This window comes from Neophocaena asiaeorientalis, unplaced genomic scaffold (assembly GCF_003031525.2).
Source record: "Neophocaena asiaeorientalis asiaeorientalis breed wild unplaced genomic scaffold, Neophocaena_asiaeorientalis_V1.1 scaffold268, whole genome shotgun sequence".
Classification (NCBI taxonomy): Eukaryota; Metazoa; Chordata; class Mammalia; order Artiodactyla; family Phocoenidae; genus Neophocaena; species Neophocaena asiaeorientalis.
Window position 1 is genome coordinate 1,579,430 of NW_020173979.1, and position 15,323 is coordinate 1,594,752.

The 15,323-nt window shown below is 44.5% G+C and overlaps 1 protein-coding gene across 1 annotated transcript in view; it reads right to left on the bottom strand.

The window, feature by feature from the left end:
- NSG2 (neuronal vesicle trafficking associated 2) overlaps positions 1 to 15,323 on the bottom strand; it is a 57,517-nt gene that overhangs the window by 31,492 nt on the left and 10,702 nt on the right. Inside the window, exon 3 of the mRNA XM_024753414.1 lies at positions 9,257 to 9,340. Coding sequence (XP_024609182.1) covers positions 9,257 to 9,340 — 84 coding nt within the window. The remainder of the gene's footprint in view (positions 1 to 9,256; positions 9,341 to 15,323) is intronic.

Sequence of the window (15,323 nt, forward strand, 5' to 3'; positions counted from 1 at the left end):
AGGTCTGTCAGATTGCATAAAACTGAGTTTGGGTTGTGGAGTCTTAGAGTGCGTTCGTGATTATCGCCCAAGTGAGAGTTGAATCCCCTCTGAGAACCAAATCCACCTGCAACTGCTCGGATCACAGAGCCCAGGAGCTTGCCAGCATCTCCAGGAGGAAGCCAGGCCTATGTGGCAGTTGCTATGACGACTAGTTTTCTTATAATTATAGAACATGATGGTGACACAAAAAGCCACACAGTCACTTTGTTAGGACCTGTCTTCCTCTGACAGTTCCAGGAGCTTAAACATCATAAATTTTTTTTTAATCCCGTTTAAAATAATCACACATGGCAGCAGCAGAGGCCCAGAGAGCAAGACAGTCAGGAGATTAATCCTCCCAGCTGCGTGAGGGGACCGCGAGACAAGCCACATGACAAGCCACGAGGAAAATGGCATGTCTTCCTTGGGAAATGTTTGCTTCTCTCCTCTCTTTTGGATCAATGCATTTAGGACTTGGCCAACCAGTGGATTTAAAGAGAAAAAAGAAGAGAGCCAAAGCAAAATTGGCCTAATGCTTGGCAAGTAACAGGGATAGGCAGCAACATTTTAGTATTCTAGCAACCACTTTTCAGTTTAGTTTAAGTTAGCCAATTACCCATATGTACAGGGTTTCCTGATTTGGAAGCTGATAGAGACAAAAGAACACACACATACTCTCATATACATACCATAGACATACATACCCCTCTGGTCCAGAAAAGCCTGACTCTTGCCACTTATTGGCTGCGTGAGCTTGAATACCTTCATTAAACTCTCTGACCCTTGGTCTCCTCATCTGGCTTTCAAAAATAATGCCTACTTCAAGAGTTAAAGATAAAATAGAAAATGACTAGCAAACTACCCAGCATATAATAGGAGCTCAGCGAAATGGAAGTTATTGTTATTAATTAATTACAAATAAGAATTCTTTAAATCTTGTTTTACTTTCCACAAGCATCTTCCTTTCATTACCCCAACATGGGATGTGAGAAACCTTTATGAAGCCCTACCTTCTGCACCACTTTCATCAATCCAGCCAGGTAGCAGGGGAACTCTAGTTGAAGCCAATGTGGCATCTCAGAGCAGTGGTGGGTGCAGGCAAAGGCTGGGACATTCTCCAGGTGAGAAATTGACTTGGGGAATCAAGGACAGGTTTCTGGAGGAGGTGAGCTGGTCCACAGGGCGGAAAACGTGGGCTGGCAATAGAGCCAGGGGAAAATGCATGGGCAAAGACCTGGAGGGGTGAAAGGGCATGGTGGTTTTACAGAGCCATGAGAGGCCCGGAGCACAGAGGACACAGGAAGGGTGGAGGGACTTAGCAGCAAGGACCACCTTTGCAAGAGCCTGCAATATCACGCAAAAACCTCACATTGTTGCCTGTCGGAGTGGGGAGCCATCAGAGATTTCTCAAGCAGGATCTGATGATCGTTCTGACTTTATAACAGGTAGAAAGGGGAAGATGGGATGAAGCTGGAAGGTCAAAAGCTGGCCTGGCAGGAATGGTGGGCGAGGAGGTGCAACTGAGCCAGGGCAATGTGTCAAGACAGAAGGCCTAGTGAGATGGAGCCAGGCGTGTCTTCCCACTGAGACCCACCCTGGGTGGAAGCATTCCGTCTAGCCGGATGACCAACACCTCAGCAATGAAACTATCATGTAACTATGAGAGGCAGCTCACATTGATCAAGCTACCATGGGGCTTATATTATCTCATTTTGTCCTCAGGCCAGGCCTATGATGTAGACAGCATTATCCCATTTTACAGATTGGGAAACACAGGTTCAGAGAGATGAAATGACTTGCTTTAGCTCGTACACACCCACAATGTCAAACCCCCAGCCCATGTATTTCCTCTTTTCCATACTGCCCTTCACACAAGTGTACTGGTAAACCCTCCTGGGCTAAGAAAGGGGGGTGATGCATGATTTACACTGTTTGCTCATTTCCATAGTGTAAATACTCCCACCATGGTTGGTTACAAACTTCCAACGGTTTAACAACAGTGTGCAAACTTTTAATCAGCCACCTCCTACAGGAGTCCCATAGGAAACAAGAATATTCACTAAAGTCTAGAAGTCATCTACACTAAACTTATAAACAAGTGACTTGCTTTATTACAGCATTTATTTGCCAATGTTTGAGTCAATGAGAATCAGAACCTGGCAATAAAAGCAGCCCAGTCATTAGGCTGTGGAGTGGTCATTGAATCTCCCAGTCCCACATCCAAACCCTGAGTACATTCCTCCTGAGATAGCACCACAGATGTTTTCTCTCCCAGGGAAATGTTTTGTTAAAAAAATTAAGCCACATTTGCTTCTCAGTTCTCAATAATATATGTTTTTGAAGGTCACTCTAATAGTACCATTCCATGAGGCCAGGAGAAAGCACCCAGCCATAAACATAGGCCTACATCTTTATTCTGATTTTTGGTAAAACCCTAGCCAGAAGTGTGATAATAAACATCAAATACTATTGCAGATTTTCTCCACCAAGCGCTCGCATGTAAATTCTTTCCGTTCCAGATGATGACTCTGCTCCTAAGCCAGCAGTCAGTGTTTTTAATAACTTACCCGAAATGTTCCTCAAAAGTTAAAAAAAAAAAAAGAGGGCAATAAAAACCAAGACAACAGATAATAAAGTAAAATCGCTTATCCCCATTTGCTGCTGTCAGCAAATATTAGAATCCCACCAATGGAGGGCAGCCCCTGGGGTTTTGATGAAAGATTGGTAGAAGCAAATGGCAAAGCTATAAATGAGGTCTCACCTCCCAGGGAATGTGATATCAGGAAGAGGACATTTATGAGAATGTGTCATCGGCAAGAAGCTTAGAAGCAAAGATAGAGCCCCGATTTTAAATAAAGATATTGAAAATGAGGCAGCCAGAGCTCTGGTATTTATCAATGTGTAGTTTTCCATCAGCCAGATATTTGTGTTTGCTCATTAACCTGTTTATTTAGTTATTAAAGACATCATTTGGTGCCAAGTGTGGGCCGGCACTGGCTAGGTTCTTGGGGAGCAAAGATAAAGAAGACACCATCCCAGCCTTAAGTCAGTGGGAGACACAGCAGGTAATGTTGATGCCAACACTATATAACTGGAGGGTTATATAGCAGGTGCAGGAACCCCGAGGAGGAAGGACAGACTGCACAAGGCCTGGCAGGCAACCCCTCACAGGCCAGAGCCATTTGAGTTGGGTGCTGAGGGATGAATAGGGAGTTTGCCCAATGATGGAGGTGGAAGGGCATTCCAGTGGGAAGGGACAGTACGAACAAAGACAGGGAGGCATACGAAGTATGGTGTCATGAGGGAAGGACCAGGGCTTCACGCAGGTCAGGGAGAAAGCAGGTGAGCAATGGAAGCTATGGCAGGGTTAGAGGATGGCAGTGTCCTCGCAGGATATGCACGTTAGAAAGAGTCCTTCTTTGGGGAGGTGAGAAGGATGGGCAGGAGGGGGCCGAGAAAGGAGGCAGAGGGACCCAGAAGGAGGATGGGCCAGGAGATGATGGGTGAGGACAGAGACCAGAGAAGAAAGCACAGTTACCAGAGACTCTCAGGAAGGAGAGGGGCCTGGACTCTGCCGGCTGTTAGATGTGGCCACCTCCCCACACCCAGCCGGGGAGGCTGATTCTGGTGTTTTGCCATGTCTTTCCCAGGTTGGAGTTAGAAGGACTGTGAACAGAGTTGAGGCCTGAGACAGAGTGCAAACACCCCCAACCCCTGGCTGGGTGGAAGAGGAAGAGAAGGAAAGAAACGTCTGGCAGGTAGACTGGCCCAGCAGCATCCCCCGGGAGCTATTCACTGGTAGTCAGGCTCTCTTCCACTGGCGGCAGCTTCCCTAACCTCTTACACCCGGCCACGGCCCCCTGCTTAGGACCTGTGAGTACATCCCAGCTCCACAGCCTCCTGGGCGTGGAACTTGGGAAAATTCTCAGCCTCTCTGAGCCTGGTTCCCTCACCTGCAAGTGGGGTGACAGTCTCGCCAGCCCAGTTTGCTGGGATCATTCAGGAGATACCTTACATAAAGCGCTAATCACAGGTCAGGTCAGGAGCAGAGCACAAGCCCCAAAAAGTTGAGTGGATCAGTGAATGGATGGAACACTGAAAAATCAACACCCTATAATATTAGGCCTGAAGCTTCAACTGGATTTTCGTTTATTTTTGTTCTGTTGGTTTGTTGTTGTTGTTTGTTTCTAATAATAGCCCACAGACACCAGCTCCTTAAAAACTGCTAAGCTCTCGCTTCTAGTTCTCCCCAACCAGCTTTATTTTAATGCGTCCATTTGCTTGACGGGAATGGTGGGTTCTGGTCCCTTTACACTAATGCATCCCTCCCATTCTGGATTCTCCCCACTGACTGCGCTCAGGGTCTGGTCTGTAGGCATCCCCAGGATCTTTCCCCATGCGCCCGGACACCCTCTAATCTAAGCTTATCCAGGCCATAGCCACCAGAGGCAAATTTCCTGAACCCGGACTCAGCACGTTACTGGGGATGAATACTGAGGCGGTCCCAAAAGTCTGGGGCTCACGTTGCAGCACACGTGACACCCACTTTATGCCAGGCCCTCTTCTGGGAACTAGGAACACATGAGTGGGCCAGCGTGACCCTACCTCCAGTGGACCAGAGGCTGGAGGGGGCTGAAGACGCCGGAGTAGCCAGTTACAGTACAGCAGCATTCGAGAACCCCATATGATCTGCAGAGCCCAGAGGAGACACCAAACCCAGCTCAGAGGATCAAGGGAGGCATCCCAGAGGAGGTGACCATACAGGGACAGTATTCCAAGAAATTGGCCAGAACACTCTTGTCTAATCCACACCTTTGCAAGCTCCTCCAGAGCAAGGATTTTTGTCTTGCATATCCGTGTGTCTCCCAGCAACAGGCATCCAGCCCAGCCCAGAGCAAATTTGATAAAGACAAAGAAGAAAGGGGAGAAAGGGCAGGAAGGGAAGAAGTCGGGCAGGAAGGGAAGAAGTCAGGCAGACCACAGTTTGGCAAGGACAATGGCAGGGTGGCATCAGGTGTAGCAGAGAGAGTGGGATGTGGAGCCATAGGGCTGGGTTCTTATTTTGTTCTGACACGTCCTCGCCGCGTGGCCTTGTCAGACAATTCACTTCTTTGAGCATCAGTTTCCTCATCCGTAAAATGGGGATAAGAATAACAGTAACAGGTACACAAGGTTGTTGTTAGCCTAAAAAGTGGATGTAAAGGCATTTTTAACAGGTACTAGGATTATTCATTTTATAATGGATGTGTTGAGAAGTAGCCTACCAAAAACTATTGCCTACACTCCCCAGGAGGCAAAGAGATAGCTCCCTAGGTCACTGTAGAGAGCCAGAGGCCACCCATGGATCCTGACATTGAACTGGCTACACTTAGAACAGTTCCTCCAGGTTTTCCCAGCCACATTCCCAGGGAGAAAAAGCCAGGAGAGGGAGGACCAGGTCTGTCTCAACCAACACACAAAGTTCAGCTAATTAGGTAACAAGCTAAGAACCCAGGGTGAAGGAAAGGGATCTGAACAGGAAGAGAATAAAATGATCATTCGTTGAGAACTAGAGTACGCCAAGGACTTACACTTTGTGCTACTGTGTCCTGGTTTACTGATGAGGAATCAGGAGCTCAGAGAGGTGAAGGGACTTTCCCAAGGTCACGAAGCTAAGAGGTGACAGGGCTGTGACCCAAGTTGCCAAGTGGATCTAGCCCCAAAGTGCAGGTGTTCCCTGGAATACCTCTCATCAGCTTGGCACAAACAGCCTCCAAATGCAAGACTCAGTTCCTTCTCACAGGTGAGCCTGGGGACAATCAGGTCTGATGGCATGGCCGGATGCACCAGCTCCTTTGATAGCATAATCAGCTTTAGAAGAACCTCCAGCTCCCAGGACTAAGAAAGAAGGAGGGGCTTCTCTCTGCATGCTCCCATCTTCTCAAAGAAGCCTGATGAACGGTCTCTCAAGTCTGTGGCCCTTGGCAATGACTGCAAGAGCCTTCATGTTAAAAAATAGTTCCAGGTGATTCTTTCAATCTTTCTCAGTTCGTCTCTCCCTCCCTGCTCTCTCCTCTCATTCTCTCTCATAGAGAATTGCTACGAGCTGATCTCCCCAGGTCAAATTTGAGATGTGAACTCACAAGTTGTTCCACCTCCATGAAGATATTGGAATGAGGGAGGGAGGCATCTTTGCCATCCCCATGGTTACTTCTGCCACGGGCAATATCCTGGAGGGGCAGCCCGGCCACTGTTTACCAGCGTTATGCTCTCTAAGATGAACTGGGAATTCTCTGACTTCCAGCCCCTGTGGTCTAGCCGAAATTCCTATCCTGAGCTCCAGACCCGTTACATCCAAGAGTGGCCAGACTGCCTCTGCCCCACCCCTCCCATGGTCCCCAGGCACCTCACACTCAATGCGTCTCCCACTGCCTGGTCCCCCACCTCCACGTGCCACTCTCTCACTTCGTCCCAGCTTCCCCTTCCCCCTCCCCGTATCCTCAAGTCCATTCTCTAGTAGGTCTGTGTCTTTATTCCTGCCTCAGACTCTTCTTAATCACCAGCACCACAACCTCCTCCCTAGGGTGCTGCATCCACCCTCACCCCAGCAGATGCATCCTTCACGCGGCTCAGGGGGAGCTCTCTTTAAGGAAGTGAAAAGCCAGGCTAATAAATGCTCACAGCTCTACAAAAGCAAACCATTTTGCTCCATTCCTCCCATTTTGTTCCAAGCGGCAGGGCCCTCCGCCCACACCTGACAGTCGACAAAGGGCTGCCCCGAAACCCCAACGCCCTTTCTTCCCAACCCCCAGGGCCAACTGAGTCAAGCTGCGTGGGGCACTTCCTCAGGCCCTGGACCCTGAAAAGCCACTCATTTTCTCCTGACTCGCTTCTGTTCTAACCCATAGTTACCTAAAGCAGGCTGCACAGATGAACAGAAAGGCGGGGGGTGGGGCCGGCTTTCAGCACTGGCCCTGCCACTTGCTAGTGGGTGAGCAGGTCACATCACTGCTCTGAGCCATAGTTCCCCTTGAAAAAAACGGGATTATATCAGCTTCTCAGGGACTCGTGGGCATCAAATATGATAAAATTGCCACATCACCAAAAGTTGCCAACAAAGAGGAAAAAAAAAAACCAATGACAACATGGTCCAACACCACGGCTGATAACACAGCCACAAACGACATTTTGAGACATTTCTTTCCATGTCCTTTTTCCTCTGTATACTTGTGGTTTTTTTCATAGTTCCAGCCATAGAAAACATACAATTTTAATCTCTGCTTTTTTCACTCAGTTTCCTCTATGAAGCATTTGCCCAAATTATTGCATGTTTTCATAACCATCATTTTAAATGATTGCCAAATAAGGAATAATTCCATCAAAAACTGTAACACTCTATTTGGCAAATTTTTAAAATATTCTAATTTTTTCTGATTATTGTAACAATTCATGCTCGTGTAAAATTGAGAAAGTACAAGAAAGATGAAAATATCTCGTTAAGCCCATAATTCAGAGTAAACTAAATACTCTCCCTCCAAAAGTGATTCCTAAGAAACTGTTGAAACAGTCCATCCTATGCATGTGGTCTTACATATGGAATCATGAGAAAGCTGCTGAAAATCTAGCATTGTTTCCAATGCTTCGATTTTACAAATAACACTGCAATAAACATTTTTGTGCATGAATCTGGGCATACTTCTGATGATCTCTGCTGCCAGGAGGACAGGTCAGCTTTCCTCCCTGGCCTGATGCTCATACATTATGCACCGTGATACTCCTCCCCTCCCCTCACAGCTACCTGCTGGTTCTTGCAGATACCTGCATGCAGTTCAGGCCAGGTCAGCATTCACTGGGCCCATGCTGTGTGCCAGACACTAAAGCTACAGCCAAAAATAAAAGCAATTCCTGCCCTCAAAGAGGGGGCCAGCATCCAGGGAAGTCCCACATTCTGGGGGGATGTACACAGAGGTGCCATATTCCCTCCCAGGCTCACACACCCAGCTGCTCTGACACATGTAGCAGGGAGAAAGATAGGGACAGAAACGGACCAATGTGTTTATCCATGTATAATACATACTCCAACCAAGTATGTATTATACAAATACATATAGACAACCAACCAACGGCTGTTTTCACTTCCAAAGCCCTCAGCCACAGTTGATACAAAATAGTTACTATTAATCATGCACTTATCATGTATAGATCCAAGTGCTTTGCATGTATTCTATATTCCACTCTCACAGTAACCTTCTATTATCGCCATTTGATAAATGAAGTTTATTGGCTAGCTTGTGGCCACATGGCTGGTATGAGGTGGAAACAGGGCTCAAACCCAGCCAGACTGCTTCAGTTTCCATCCACAGAACCACTTATTCTACTGCCTCCATGGCTGATATTGCCTCCTAAGTATCTTTTAGGCCTCTCTCCACTCACCTTCTTTTGCTAAGCCACTATTGTTTTTTACTTGCAGTAACCCAGCAGTCTCCCCACCCTCCCTCTATTACTCATGTAAAAGCCAGCATGCTTTTTCCAAAAACCCAGTTTAATCATATCCTTCCTCTTCTTGAAGTCCTTTGGGGTTTCTTTCATGCTTCTAGCCTAAAATAATAATTCCTCCATACGGTCTATGATGACTGGGACTGTCTGCCCTCTGCCCACTTTTCATACCTCATCTCTGTCTGGTCCCCACACCCCTCCTAGAGCTGAGCTTCACTGCCCTTATTCCTATTCAATGTTGGGTTCAACTTCCCTCCAGCCTCAGGGCCTTTGCACAAGCTGTGCTCTCCTTAGCCATCTAAGTGACTTCCCCAGGGTACTTCCCTGAGCTTCCTCCATACATCCTCACAGAGCAGCCTTCATGACTCCTTCACGCAATTCATCACAGTGATATGTATTCACCAGTTCTCCTAGTGACCCGGCCACCAGTAAATAGAAAATCAACCATTCGGTTTTTACCACTAAGAAGTCAACTTTTCTCTCCCTTTGTCTTTTTTGTATTTGTTGCAATCAACCAATGTCTAAACTTTGAGTTTCTTTATACATTTCTATCACATTTCCTGATGATTGTGATGGAAAGGCAGAGAGACAGGGACAGGAGGAAAAAGAAGAAATGAGACACATTTATCAATTATCAAATTGTCTGAACATTTCGGAGTAGGAGAGAGGATAACTTGTCCTCAAGAGGCAGAGCTTTAGTTATTTGATTAGACTCAGTGACCCACACCCAGTCTTTCTGTTACACCATCAAGACACTGACCGTAAATTCAGCGATTTTCGGCACCCGGAACTTCCCTTTGTTCTTCTGTTCGGGCTGATATTCCGTTCTTGTCTTCACAATCACCTGAAATGTTCAACCAGTGTTAGCATGCACAGAGACTTGACTTTTCTGTTCCTTTTTTTAGTAACTAGAATTTACCGTATATTGCATAAAGATCAGAAAATAAAGAGCCTCCCACTCAAACAAACACAAGAAAATAGAAAATTCAAATTACCCATAATACTTTCCAATTCCAACAGACAACCATAGGTGACAATTTTGGTCCCACCTTTCCAGTTTTTATATGCATATATATGCACATATTCTGCATATGTATTTGCTATTTATGCAAATATATACTTTATGAAACGGATTCATACTTCATTTTATCACACAACACTACTAACATTTTCTCCATGTAGAAAAATATATGATTTCATTTTGCCTTTTGATGTAGCTTAATATTTCATTGTATGCATATAGCACAATTAATCTAACCGGTCTTGATGGCTGAACACGTAGGTTGTTTCCACAGTTCAGGGTATATAAACAAGTTATGATGAACATCTTGTAGCAAAACTTTTGCACATATACTTAATTCCAATTTCATTTAGGGACTTCCACGAAGAAAAACATAAAGGTCTACTGAATCTATTGTATCATCTTATTTTTCTGAAGTCTGAATATTTTGCAGAGGTGGTTAATATCTTTTCAAGATAAGCTGTCAACCTGCCAAGACATTTATGGGACTCCATCCCACAGTGTAGGCAAAGTGGAAGAAAAAAGAAACTTGACAGACAATCAATAACTATTGCCAAGTGTCACAGTGTCATGGGTAACACAGAAGATGTCTGAGTCTCGGGGCCTCAGCTGTAAAATATGGACAGTAATCATAATCATAACCCCTAGTTAACAAGGCTGTTTTGAGGGTTGAATGAGATGATAGTGGGTAATACTTTTGGAATAATTTATTATGTGCCACAGCTAGATCAAGCCCTCCATATACTTTATCTACATATCACTGCTATTTCCATTCTCCTGAAAGGAAAACTGAAGCACAGAGCTGTCAAGTCACTGGTCCAAGGTCACACAGCTCAAAGGAAGCAATCTTCTAACTATGATCATTCTTCTCATTAGTGCTTAAATTAACCAAATTTTCACTGAAAACTTTCACCAAGTTTTCCTAGAGACAATAGTCAAGTGTGTGTACTCCTGCAAGAATTCTTCTATGAAGAATTTTCTTTAAGGTCTGTGAGGCATACCTTGGACAAAATATAGCTCAAAAAGGAAAGGATGGGGAGGAACTACTATTATTGAACACCTACAGTGTGGCACTTAAATATGTTAGTTAAGGAGGATCTGGGTCCCAGCCCATCTAGAACATCACTCCTTCCCTGACATTTAGAACTCATTTGCAAATGTAAATTCTGTTGTTTTGCTCCACCCTCTTTGGATTCTGCTTCTCCAAATATTAAAAAGTGAGCCCTGGCTTCCTTAAAGAAATGGTACAGCTAAACAAGGATGAGGGTTTTGTGGGGGAGTGGGGTGGGGAATGTTCTTTTTATTTTTTTCTATCTCCTGTTCCAAAGAATAGGAAAGCAGAAGCTTCTTTGCCACAAGTAATAAAAATATCCCTCATGCTTTGCAAATTTACTATATGGCAGACACTGAGAGCTTGACATGCACTATCTCACTTAATTCTGTGCTGTGGGGCAAATACTGATACTGTCAATATTGTAGGGAGAGGAAACATTGTGCTTTGGGTTTGAATCCTGGCTCAAGCACTACACCTTCTGTGTCTTAGCCTTCTCATCCATTAAATGGGAAAATAACCATCACTACCTGGTTGGGTTGTTAGGAGGCTTAAATGAGTTAATATAAGTTAAGCACTCAGACCGTTCATTCAGTAACAACGTTTTTTTCAGCACTGCCTCTGAGTGCTGCCAAATGTTCTTCCAATAGGTGTCTGAGGCAGATATGGAATCGGGCCTCTCTTGCACCTGTCAGCCTGCAGGTCCTCCCTATCCAGCCCTTCGAGAGCAAGGCAAGGATTTCTCAAGAACAATACTGTTCAAGCATGGTCTGAAAAAAAAGGTTTCAAGGATGAATAGAAGTTTCCTGGGTGAACAAGACAAGATACTTTATGCAAAGTGAGCCACACGGTCAAATAAACAAAAGTGTAAAATAGCACGTAATCTACACATTTGGCCGTTTTGGTGTTATGTGAACTTCAGTGTGTTACTGAGAGTTAAGAACTAAGATAAATGTAAGAGTAAATGCCAAGGCACGGTTCACAGGCTAAGTGTTTCTGTTAGAAACTCACAACGTTCTGAGAAGGGCCAAATGAAATAATGTATGCGCAGGTGCTTTGTGAACTTAGAAGATATTCTACAAATTGTAATGATTAAAAATATTTGGAATATCACTAGATCAACTGACAGGCTATGGAGTATATTGAAAATTTAGATGTCTGATCAGTTCTCTGAATCCACATTTTTAGAAATATTCACCAACTGGGAATGACAGTTTCTTCTCCCAATTCCCCATGTTGTGTGTGTATATATATCCAATGTCTGTATGTATATATATAAATATATTATAATACATCTCAATGTCTCTTTCTAAGATAGTGAATTTCCTGGTCAGTGTGCCATGTGACCTATAAGCCTTAGGGCAAAAACTGCCTTTGCCTTTTATGATAGACAGCATTCTAAGATGGTCCCCAAGCTTCCCACCCCTGTGTACAAGCACTGTATAATCTCCTCCCTCGAGACTGAGGACAGGACCTGTGAATATGACGGCATAGTCACTCCCATGAGTATGCTATGCAAACTCGGTCACAGCAGACTGCAGAGAGATTCTCTTGCTGGCCTTGAAGAAGTAAGTCAACATGTTGTGAGAGGGCAATGCAGCTAGTACCTCAGGGTGGACTCTAGGAGTTGAAAATGACCCCGATCAACAGCCAGGTCACTCAAGAAAATGGGGACTTCAGTCCTACAACCACAAGTAACTGAATTCTGCCAACAACCTGGACCCTAAGAACCAGATGAGAATGCAGCCGAGCTGACAGCTTGATTTCAGATCCATGAGACCCCCGAGCACAGAACCCATCTAAACTGTGCCTGAACTTCTGACCTATACAAACTATGAGATAATAAACTTGTGTTGTTTTGAGCCACTAAAGCTTTGATAATTTGTTACATAGCAACAGAAAACTAATATGCCTTCCCACATTGCAAAGTCCATCTCGACCATCTCTTAGCTTGAGTCCTTCATTTCTAGATCCTTAGCCATCAGACTGGTCTCAAGCATAACACCTCAAGTGTTAAGAAGCATTTAGCTTCTTAGTTCTTAGCTTCTTCTTAAGCTTCTTAGCCTTTCCCTCTGCCCCTTTATTTTTATAAACATCTTTCCCAAAACTTCTCAAAAAGCCCTTTATATCATTCCATGTAACTTTTAAAGACCTCATGCTGTGGCCAACATGTTGAGATAGGAGCCAAAACTAAACAAATATTAATTACTGTTGGAATGAGACAATGAATAACCATTACAGTCAATATCATTATAATTGTCATAATAAATATTTTGTGGTTGCTTCTCTAACATCCATTTCCTTCTTCAATCCAAAGCCCCCGCCCCCCCACCGCCCGATATTGCTATCAAGAATTCACCCCTGTCCCATGTGGCAGCCATGTGGTTTGGTGGAACTGATGACTTCCTTGATGGCGGGGATGGACCTTAATTAGGTTAAACCAATCAGAGCATATTATTCTATTGATCACAAAATTTGATTGGCTCAGAGATGGGCATGTTACCTAACTTGAGTCAAAGAGATATGAGGCAATACTGACTGGGAACTTGGGGGAAGACACCTCCTTGCTCTTTATGAGTATTCCCTAAAGAACATGTTCTTCCTCTGGATGGTGTGGTGAGGACTTAGTTCTGAAACTGCTGAAGCAATCGGTGCTACTATGGGGAGGAGCCAGGATGAGGTCAAAGGCAGCATACAAAAGAGGGCAGAGCCAAGAGGAACCCAGAGAAGTGGAGATGAGCCCTGATGACACCCTGCCCTCTAGATCACACCTTGCCTGAAACCAGACACATGCTGTACGCTGAAGTCATAGGGGTGGGGAGGGGGGCAAATATATACTCTTTGAACCTTAATCCAATTTAGGTTGTGTTTTCTAGTACTTGAGGTGAAAAGCTTTCTATCTGATAGAAATGTATTCCAAGAAAAAATGAACTGAAAAGCTATTCTAATTTAGTAAGATGGTCAAGTACTAAGTAAATATAATAAAACCAATAGATTTTCTCTGCACCAGCAAAAACTCACCTCAAAATATGATGAATCCACCAAAAGATACACACAACAATGTTCATAGCCACTTTTTTTTTCATAATAACACAGGACTGAGAATAATCCAAATGTCTATTAACAGGAGAATGGATAAATTGTGGTGTATTCATAAGATGGAATGCTAACAGCAATGCTACATGGACATGGGTGATTCTCACAGACATTATTATAGTGAACTAAAGAAATCTGAGGCAAAAAAGTATTTTTATGTCTTGTGTGATTTCATTTATATCAAGTTCAATATATATAAAATAATTTATATATTATCTGAATATATATTTAATATGCCATTTACCATTTGCAGGACTGATGCTGAGTTTAGGCAGAGTTGGGGTCATAGCCCTCCTTCAAATCCATATACTACTTTGCCCCGAACCCCTATGAGATGTTGCTTATGCCCTGAGTGAGTTTCTAATGAAAACACTTCTTTTGGCTTCAGAACACTTCTCAAACCACTGAGTTCAAACTAGGCCAACAGACTGGTTGACTGACCCTGTGTCAATCCTCAGTCATCTGCTCCTCTCTTTAGCTATACCATATTTTCTCCAAAAGCAACCCAGGTAATGTTTTACCTTTGCCCCTAAGGAAGTGTTAGCTCATTAGAACCCCTTCTCCATGTCAAGAGCAGGTCTTTGCCTACTTGCCTGGAACAAATGGGCAGTCCGCTGGCCTCATCTTCTTTGACGTCTCAGTAATATTCTTTGACCACTCACTCCTCCTTAAAAGTCCTCCTCCCGGGTCCACGGTCTTCTCCCCGCTCACTGACCAGCCCTCCTCAGGTTCCTCCTGCCCTGCTTGACTTCTCAATGTTAGAATCTCTCAGGGCTAGGTCATGGGCATGCTTCCTTCCTACAAGTCCCTTCTGAGTGTTCTTGCTCCCATCATTTCCAAGTCCATCTTTATTCTCATAAGTCTCAAATTTACATCTCCAATTCAGACCCCACCCGGCACTCAGATTACCCTACTGGACATTTGTCCTTGGATAGACACACATCAAGTTACCATGTCCCCAGCAAAGCACTTGGGTTCCCTGACCCACTTTCCCCAACCATCTTGCCCTCAACATTCTCTTCCCCGTGTAATCGCCAGATAAGAAAATAGCAGCATGATATGTCATTGTTTATGTCAAGTCATATACAGGAATCTCTCATGACCCGTCCCTTCCCTTCAGTCTCCAAATCCATTCCAATCACCAGTTCCTGCTTCCTCAAAAATTTCTCTCAAATAAACCCATTTGTCCAGTTACACTGCCAACACCCTAATCCAGAGCATCATCCTCTCTCTGCGAACTTTTGCTCTGACAGCTTCCTTGTTTCCGTCCTTGCCTCCCCAAACCCAAACAAAAAGAGATTTCTAGACCAAGAGAGCATCATAAACCAGCAAATGTTCAGAAGACATGCAGGAGGCTGGACCTGGGAAAACCACAAAGGGGTAGTTTTGAGTGGCCAGGGAACAGGGCAGGTGAAGTGAGCGATAAACAGAGGCTCTGAATGCCATGCCTAGCATCTTGAAGATGAACTTGAGAACAGTGAGGAACTGAGGAAGGATTATAAACCAGAGAATGGCTTTCCAGGTGTGCATTACACGTAGAGGAAAAGCCTCTGGCACAGTGAAGATACACTGGAGACATGTAGAGAGCAGGAAAAACCAGCCCTACAGTTACTGGAATCAACCAGCTATTGGGCATGCCATGGAGCGTGGTGTGCTGCT